The 10,000-nt window shown below is 44.2% G+C and overlaps 1 protein-coding gene across 1 annotated transcript; it reads left to right on the top strand.

The window, feature by feature from the left end:
* Window positions 1-156: 156 nt before the first annotated feature.
* Window positions 157-4,052, top strand: LOC147562618 (uncharacterized). Its single transcript, XM_086657392.1, has 3 exons — window positions 157-407; window positions 2,940-3,771; window positions 3,860-4,052. Exons 2-3 carry the CDS (start codon window positions 2,940-2,942, stop codon window positions 3,874-3,876), a joined length of 849 nt encoding a protein of 282 aa, XP_086513518.1. The 5' UTR covers window positions 157-407; the 3' UTR covers window positions 3,877-4,052.
* The last annotated feature ends 5,948 nt before the right edge of the window (window positions 4,053-10,000 follow it).

The raw sequence follows: 10,000 nt of genomic DNA, 5'->3' as shown, positions 1-10,000 counted from the left end.
TGGACGTCATCTCCTTAGGGAATTGAGAAAATACCAATAGTTGCTATTTTCGACTATTTCCCTAAATCTTATTCTAAAGGGTGTTTTGGGAAACCTAAAAGGAGGTGGATTCTTATTAGGGTTCTATATAAACACTCTTAGGGCAGAGAATAAGGTGTGGAATTTCTCTCTAAGCTTTCTTACTCTACCACATCAAGTAGAGAGGAGAAAGTGAGCTAATTCCCATTAACTATCTATCTAGTCAAGCAAGAAGAAGGTCTTCTTATTATCCAACCACCATTGGTGTGCTAGCTATACAACAAGGTGGGAGATCAAATTGATTGCTCGTGTCCCAAGTAGAGGAGCTACACTTGAAGCTCTTGGTCTTCTTCAATCAATTCAACTAGTTTGAGGGAAAAGCGATTAAGGTAATCCACTATCTCCATTAGATTAATTACTAGTTTTGCATGTGATCCTGGGAATACTAGTGTAGACATTAGATGTCATATTTCCGCTATAAACACTAGTAGAAGGGTATAAAACCCTACAGTGGTATCAGAGCCTCTTGCTATTAACTAGTTTTTGCTAAGAATCGAACTAGTTCATATTAGATATAATTGATAGTTTGATAAATTGAGTTTATAAAAATATTTTAAAAGTGTTTTAAAACTATTTAAACTCACAATTTGATAATATTGAATGGGATTCAATGAATTTCAAATTAAGAATCAAATTGATGATTAAAAGTGTTTTAAAACTCAATTAGATTGAATTTCGGACTAATCCATGCTTGATTAAGTTGATAGTTATGTTTAAAAGAGTTTTAAACATAAGAAATTGATTGATTTTGAATGGGATTCAAGAATTTTTCAAATAGATTTCAAAATTGTTCTTTGAAAAAGTTTTCAAAAACCTAGACTTTGATCCAAAATTGGTTTGATTAAGAGTTGTTTTCAAGTTTTGGAAACTTTTGAAAAACAAAGATTTTTGGAATTTTAGAAGTGTTCTAAAAAGAAGTGTTTTGAGTTTTGGGAAACTCTCAAAACAAAATTTGGAAATTTTAAAAGTTTCTACAAGTTTTGTAAAAATTTTAGAAGTGTTCTAAAAGATTTCAAAATTTTAAGAAAAGTTTTAAATTTGGAAAATAGCAACTTAGAGTTGCAAAAGAAAAAAAAAAAAAAATTTTTGGAAACTAGGGTTTTGAAAAACCCTAGTGTCCGGCCAGGAAGCTTCCTGGCCGGACCGGGAGCTCCTGGATGCGTCCTCTGGACGCATCCAGAGCAGCTGCTGAGACGCGTCTAGGACGCGACCAGCAGCTGCGACAGAAGCTTCTGGACGCGTCTTGAAGACGCGTCCAGAGCAGCTGTTGGGACGCGTCTTGGAGACGCGACCAGCAGCTGCGGAGGGAGCTTCCTGGACGCGTCTAGGACGCGTCCAGAGCACTCGACCAGACGCGTCTTGGAGACGCGTCTGGGAGGTTCTGGGTGTCTCGGACTAGTCCGAGACACCTAGTGCTGGTCCGGTCCAGCATCAGACACGTCTAGGACGCGTCTGGTACATGGACTAGCGTCCTGGCTCCGGCCAGGACGAGACCAGGCCTTGATAGGCTTCGGCCAGGACATGCCGGCCTATGGGCCGTGCTATGTCCGGACCTTGTCCGAGCCCTTTTCTGGGCTTGGGCCGGGACTTGTCTAGGACTTGTCCCGGGCTTTTTCGAGGCTTTTCGGACCACAAAAAGGAACCATCATTCGAGTGGGAGTTTTTGCCAAAATTTCTTCCGATTCCAACCAAATAATTCCAAAATCAATCCGGGCCATCCAGAAGGCCAAAACGGATTTCTCTTTAAATTGATTTATGAAATCATTAAGAATCGAACCAATGTTTTTCCGAAATTGACCCGGGCTTTCAAAACCCGAAACGGAGTTTTTCTTAAAGATGATTTTAGAAATCATAAAAGATAAAACCGGAACGCACCACTAGTTGAATTCTTCGAATTTAGACTTAAGGTCCGTAATGTGACATGTGATGTCAACAAAAGTATCTCCCAAGATAATCATGCATATATAATTCTTAGCCTTGATATATTATATGATTGCATGTGATGTGAATGCGGGAAACTAGTATGGCCATAGATTTATATCTTTATTCTTGTTTTAAGCACGGATGGGTGCATGCTTTGTAATTAATTTTAATTTCAAGTTTATACGATCTGCGAATCGTTAGAGTCTTGTAATTAGAGTTTAGGGTCAATGAGTCCATTGAAGAAAACTCAAGGATGGAATCCAAAGGCGAGTGGGAGAAATCAATGGAGGTTCAAGGATGGAGATCTAGACGAACCAAAAGGCGAAACAAGAAGAAAACCAAAGGAGATTAGATCTTCTAGGTTAGGGGCCATACTAGGATCCATGTCTGCTTGATTTACTTTCTCGCGCGCATTTACTTACTTATTTACGCTTTATGTCGTGGATGTTAGTTAGGCTAAATAGTTCACTATAACAAACGCCAGACTAGCGTAAAAGTCCCCAAAAGTAATCTTGAGTAATCGCCTATCCAGATTAAGACACTCGTTGCGCCCTTGTTCGAGGAAGGTGGGTCGGCCTTCGCAGAGTACCTCCTCTACCTTGGGACAATGCGGGTAGGTCTATAGAAGAGGCCTACACGTCTAAATGGTTCTACTCAACGAGATCAGCAAGAGAGTCTTGGATACTCGAGGCAAAAGGATAGATTAGTCATTCATTAATGAAATCTATCAACCAAGAGTCATAAGGTATGATCAGTGAAGTAGTTCACTCACCCGGAACGACGGAGTCAAAGGGTAGGGCCTTCGTCCGCTTTACTCCGAAGAACTGGGGTCTTGGAATCACTTATTCAATCGGGGACGATTTTTATTGAATAATGTGGGAAAACTAAGTTTTTCAAAATGATAACGAGTTTAAAACTTTGCCATTTCTTTTATGTAGATGACAAAAGATATTTTCAACTTCCGCTCACTTCTCGACAAGGAGAAGCTAAATGAGCACAACTTCCTTGACTGGGAGAGGAACCTGGGAATAGTTCTCAGGATGGAAGGAAAGCAACATGTACTAGAAACTCCAATTCCTGTATTGGATGATAATTCGACTAAAGAAGAGATAGATGAAGAAAGGAGTGTGCGGAAAAAGGCAGAGCCTGTAACTTGCTTAATGCTAGCAACCATGGAACCGACTCTGCAAGAGCAGTTCATAGACATGGATGCTTACTCCATGATGCGACAACTTCGGGAAATGTTCCAGAAACAGTCGAGATTGGAGAGGTTTGAAACCTCTAAAGCAATTATGGACATGCGCCTTGAAAAGGGAAAACCAGTTGGGCCTCATGTTCGTCAAATGATCAGGCTCATGGGCAAGCTGGCTAAACTAGGTTTCCCTTATAGCCAACAGACGGCTACCGACACTATCCTTCACTCCCTCCATAGTGGTTTTAATCAGTTTAAGATGAACTACAACATGAATGGATGGGATAAAACGTTGGAGGAACTTCATTCTATGCTTCTAACAGCCGAAAAGGACGTCGCTATAGTGGAGACTAAGAAGGACGTTCTTATGGTACAAAAGGACAAAGGGTTCAAGAAAGGTGGAAAACAGAAGAAGAAAACCGCGTCAAAAGGAAAAGGCAAACGAGTTGCCAAACCTAAAGACAAAGGTCCTCCTCCTGACACCAAATGTTTCTACTGTGATGGCAAAGGCCACTGGAAAAGAAACTGCCCTAAGTTCTTGGAGGACAAAAGGAATGGAACAGTGGCTTCCAATTCAGGTATAAACAGTTAACTTATCAAATACTGTAAAATTCCCAAACCTAGGTATATGATACCTAAAATTGCCCTATCATTGTGAATGTACAGGCGCAGCTGGGAACTGAGTATTTGGCTAAAGAAGACAAGATCCAAGAGGGAGCAGAAGCCTCGACTGCTAAGGATGCTGAAAGGGATCGAAGTCTACTTTAGGCACTATTCTAGATTAATAGTTTTTCTAGTTTTTTAACATCATCTCTGTACTAAGTATTACGGAGAATCAATAAAGAACTTTATTTCTAAATTGGGATGTTAATAAGTGCTAGATTTAACAAACTATACCAAAAGATTCTAAACTTGGTCAAAAACCTATAAGATAGGTTCATCGGAAAGGGATGAGGACAACAGGTCCACTATAACCAAAACATGAATCAAACTGACAAGAAAGAAAGTCTTGAGTCAGAAACAGAAATTGATCTTCAAACGTACTTCTAACCTATCCATATTTGGAGTGTCCAAAAGGATTAAGATGAAGAACACGAATCAAACTCTATCCTCCAAAATCCATTAGTCTAGACATAGCTTCTCACAAAACTACCAAAGTCCGTCTAAGCTTGTAAAGGCATTACAAAATTAGCTAAAGTCTGACGCAATTTCTTTAGAAGAAATTTGGGCTTTTTCCACAAGCAATCAAGAGAACAAAGTGTTTGTTGCTCATGATAGTATTCTTCTAATAATTAGCGCACCTAGTAATCTGGGAGAAAAACACTAATTATTACAAGAATAAGTGGGAGAAAAGTACAAGTCGATTTAATTCGATCATGAGAAAAATCATGGAGTTTCATGAAGAACAATCATGAAACTTGTACAAGACGATTAAATTCGACCAAGAGCAACAAACTGCGACTCCTTGGAAAAGGAAAGGTTAAAGATATGATCTTGTAAACCCACCGCACAAAAGCGAATGTCATTCGCAGGAGAACTCTCAAAGCGAGTGAAAGTGTCTCTAAAGGAATATCTCAAAGTAGTTGAGATAACTCCAAATTGTTGTTCAAAAGCCCTGAAAGGTCAAAATAAAATCTTAAAGACTCAGAAAATAAAGGTTATTTCTGAAGAGATAAAAGACCTGCGCAGAAACGGAAACTGACTCTAGATTTTGGCTAGAAGCCAAAATCATCGTGGAATCCATATCTCGTCAAGACATGAAGCTTGATAATTTAAGTCAACAGAAGACCTAAATTGGTTTTCCAAAATAGAAAACTGAGAAGGATGGAAACATTCATGTTTCCCGAAACGAGACAAGAAGAATAAAGATTCTTCCAATCAAGTTATGTCCACAAGCATGCTTAAGAAATCTATCGACGGATTAAAAGCACGCAAGAGTTAGAATCTTCGATTCAAAAGGCAATCAAAGAAGTTTGATTCCTGAGGAATGAAGAAAATCTTGAATCACGAAATTTCAAGAAGGTAAGTGGGAGTAAACAAACCTTCCGGGTCCGTATGCAGAGTACATACAAAAGATTGAGTACGACATAAGGTGTTGTATAACAGTAACGAACTGACTCAATAAAGGACCACACACAAAAGGATAAAATGCCATTTTGGGCATCTGAAGATCTATAAGCATAGATCAAAAGGATGATAGGATTAGAGAGACTCAGTACGCTGAGATGCTTGAGATCCGAAACAGAAAATCTAAGACTCGGAAAGTCTAAAAGAATTTCGACCCAAAAACTCATGACAGAGGGCGTTGCAAAAATCGGAGTCTGAAAAGACACCGATGAGCTAGCACGCATGAGAGAGACATTTATGTTCGAAAACATAAAGTCAATCATGTTGGACATGATTAGCATTTAAACATCCGAATTCGGATTGGAAAACCGAAACACTACTTAGTACATCCTAGAAGGCTAAAGGATGAAGTAGTACAAAATTGAACATGTCATCGTAGCAAACTTTCAGACATGGAAGGAAAGTAGGCTAAAAGTGTTTAAGCCGGGAACTGTTGCAAATACTACATAAAGAATTAAAAGCCTTAACTCTAGTAAAAGTTATTAGAAATTATCAAGGTTGAAGATAACCGTCTTCAAATTAATTGATAATTAGCAAAGTTTAAAACCGACTACCACGGTAGTCAAACTGAACTGTCACCTAAGACATAGTATGAGATTCATACACAGTCTAAGGCATGAGGTATAATTTTAAACCTCGACGAGTAAAACTGAGTGGGTAAAAAGAGTTTTACGGAAGAGGCTCAGATTTACAACTCTCGTTATCAGAAATAATAGAGTTATTTCACAAGTCGTCTAAATTTGGTTTAGTATTTAAACGACAGTCCATTGATGATAAAACATTCCGAATAGGTTTGTCAGATACGTGATCTGATGAATGAAACCCTATTAAGTGAACTTGGAATATTTATTATCAAATCCCTGGTCCAGGTCATTGCATGGACAACGATGACTCACGAAGACTAGCACGGGAGTCGATGGGATAGCGCAGTTTCATGGGCTATAGGAATAGTATATTCTATTCGACTACGTGGGTGTGTAAAAGGTTTATACACTGGATAACCCTCAAATGAGAAGTACATCACTCGTGATGAACGTCAATACTTCTCATAAAGACAATTGGAGAGATTCCTCAAAACATGAGTGCTCCACTCATCTTATGTAAGGAATGCCCGACTTTGGTTCCGTTAAACGCCGCGCCGTAAAAGGAGGTTATAAAGGCGGACACTGGGAAGGACAGGATAGACATGAAGTTAAGTGGGAGCGCAAGAATGGATTGTGTCACCCTAATCACATTAGGTACAAAGTGTCTCAAGGCCACTTGATGAGTAGCAACTGAAAATGCGTGGCCGCGCTCAAACGGATTAAAAGTTAATCGTTTGTCTTTTACAGTTGTACTCGGATATCAAGAAAGTCTGAATGACGTGACGTATCAGATGGGATACTAAATTGACACGGGAATCGAGGCATTGCACTTGTTCTAAGTCCAAGTGGGAGTCTGAAGGAGTTGAAGGAGATGTCCTTCGACCAAGGTGACAATGCGAACAATTTGTCGGATAGGACAATTGATGTGGAAGATCATCAAGTCCGATTGATTTAGGGATCGTAGAGTTGTAGCTAGAGACCAACTACGATCGTCGAATTACGAAGTAATTCGCGGCTAACTTCGATCGGATCCTACAACGGGTTACACATAAGAGTGACAAATTGATCTAGGATATGACTAGTGGGAGTGAGATATAATCATGGGAGTGTCCCATAAACATATCTCATAGGCCTAAAAAGGAATTAGGCAAAGATAGTACAAAAAGGCCAAAAGCAGGGTTTTTGGGCCTAGGCCGATTCGGGCACTTTTAGGGCTCGGATTGGGCTGATTTTTGGAGGGACGTTTCCTTATGTTATGAACATTAAATCTGCCAATTTTGGCTGGGTTTGGACGTCATCTCCTTAGGGAATTGAGAAAATACCAATAGTTGCTATTTTCGACTATTTCCCTAAATCTTATTCTAAAGGGTGTTTTGGGAAACCTAAAAGGAGGTGGATTCTTATTAGGGTTCTATATAAACACTCTTAGGGCAGAGAATAAGGTGTGGAATTTCTCTCTAAGCTTTCTTACTCTACCACATCAAGTAGAGAGGAGAAAGTGAGCTAATTCCCATTAACTATCTATCTAGTCAAGCAAGAAGAAGGTCTTCTTATTATCCAACCACCATTGGTGTGCTAGCTATACAACAAGGTGGGAGATCAAATTGATTGCTCGTGTCCCAAGTAGAGGAGCTACACTTGAAGCTCTTGGTCTTCTTCAATCAATTCAACTAGTTTGAGGGAAAAGCGATTAAGGTAATCCACTATCTCCATTAGATTAATTACTAGTTTTGCATGTGATCCTGGGAATACTAGTGTAGACATTAGATGTCATATTTCCGCTATAAACACTAGTAGAAGGGTATAAAACCCTACAAGACTTTGCTCGGGACGGCCTGGGACGTCCGAGACTTTGCTCGGGACGGCCTGGGACGCCCGAGACTTGGCTCGGGACGGCCTGGGACGCCCTCGCTCCAGCTCGGGACGCCCTGGGACGGCCTCGACACAGCTCGGGACGGCCTGGGACGTCCGAGACTTTGCTCGGGCCGGCCTGGGACGCCCGAGACTTGGCTCGGGACGGCCTGGGACGCGCTCGGCACAGCTCGGCACAGGCCGGGACGCCCGAGCCGAGCTTCGGGTCGCACGAAATCTCTTCGTATTCCGACATATTAGAAGCTTCCCATCATGTAGTAGGCCGAGCTTTGCCCTTTGGATGCCCTATGGTGCTTGGCGAGCACTAGGGAACGTGCCAGCACAAGTGCTGTGCACGCTCTGGGGAAGGAGCTCAACCCTCCCCCTTATAGTGCAAAGTTATTGTTTTTCCTATTTTCACAAGGAAACATCAATTTTTTAACCAAGCATACTGGGCCTTTACTCCTTCGTTACTCGTCGGAATCCAGCAAACTTATACTCGTTGGAAAGGTCTTTTCGCAAGGATTTTTTTGATATATTATAATAGCGATTCCGATAAATATTTATTTTTCTATGAATTTTTAAGTGAATAAACACCGGAAAATTCATAAAAAATAGAAAAAAAAATATTTTCTTCCGTTTCTTTTCTCCAATAATTCATAAATAATACCTCAATAGTATTAATGAAGAGAGAGTCGAAATGGCCCGGGTGGATTTCGAAATGTCCCACGACCCCATAGAATGCACGGGCCAGCCGAGCCAAAAGAATGGGACGCGCACGGGACAGCATTGGTCAGGCTCGGGACGGCACGGGACAGCACGGGACGCGCATGGGACGGCACGGGACGCGAATGGGACGGCCTTGCTAAGGCTCGGGACGGCATGGGACAGCACGGGACGCGAATGGGACGGCCTTGCTAAGGCTCGGGACGGCATGGGACAGCTCGGGACGCGCATGGGACGGCCTTGGTGAGGCTCGGGACGGCCTTGGTCAGGCTCGGGACGGCATGTCACGGCCCTGGTGAGGCTCGGACGGCACGGGACGCGCATGGGACGGCACGGGACGGCCTGGGACGGCCTTTGTGAGGCTCGGACGGCACGGGACGCGCATGGGACGGCCTTGGCGAGGCTCGGGACGGCATGGGACAGCACGGGACGGCCTCGGCACAGCTCGGACGGCACGGGACGCGCATGGGACGGCCTTGGCGAGGCTCGGGACGGCATGGGACAGCACGGGACGGCACGGGACGGCCTCGGCACAGCTCGGACGGCACGGGACGGCCTTGGCGAGGCTCGGGACGGCATGGGACAGCACGGGACGGCACGGGACGGCCTCGGCACAGCTCGGACGGCACGGGACGGCCTTGGCGAGGCTCGGGACGGCATGGGACAGCACGGGACGGCACGGGACGGCCTCGGCACAGCTCGGACGGCACGGGACGGCCTTGGCGAGGCTCGGGACGGCATGGGACAGCACGGGACGGCCTCGGCACAGCTCGGGACGGCACGAGACGCGCATGGGACGGCCTTGGTGAGGCTCGGACGGCACGGGACGCGCATGGGACGGCCTTGGTGAGGCTCGGACGGCACGGGACGCGCATGGGACATCATGGGACGCACATGGGACACCTTATGGGGATCATCAAGGGACGTTGCACGGGACATTCTTTCCCACGAAGGGCATTTACATGGGACATCTTAGGAGTCGAGAGCCGGCACATGGGACAACGTAGTTCACACGCACGGAACACTTTACTTTCGTTTGGAACGTCGTGGGATCTTTATGTCCCCATTAGCACCGAACCTTTAACATGCTAGGAAGCTATGTTCGATCTTCTCGAAGTGTCGATGGAACTTCGATGGATACACATCCGATCCGATGTTATGATGATGTACTTTCTCCGAGATCGATGTTGGGGCCGTATTCCGATGTCATGATGATGTACTTTCTCCGAGATCGATGGGACGGCCTTGGTAAGGCATGGTTCGGCCTTGGTAAGGCATGGGTCGGCCTTGCTAAGGCATGGGACGCGCATGGGATGGCCTTCGTAAGGCATGGGACGGTCTTGTAAGGCACGGGACGCGCATGGGACGGCCTTGTAAGGCATGGGACGACCTTCGTAAGGCGTGGGTCGGCCTTGTAAGGCTCGGGACGCCATGGGACGGCACGGGACAGCACGGGACGCGCAAGGGACGGCCTTGGTATGCCTCGGGACGGCCTTGGTAAGGCTCGGGACGGCCTTGG

This window comes from Eschscholzia californica, unplaced genomic scaffold (genome assembly GCF_041429995.1).
Source record: "Eschscholzia californica isolate CP2 unplaced genomic scaffold, dmEscCali1.0.p SCAF_105, whole genome shotgun sequence".
NCBI classification, from domain to species: domain Eukaryota; kingdom Viridiplantae; phylum Streptophyta; class Magnoliopsida; order Ranunculales; family Papaveraceae; genus Eschscholzia; species Eschscholzia californica.
The sequence above is the reverse complement of the archived record's forward strand: the minus strand, read 5'-3'. Positions and strand labels throughout refer to the sequence as shown.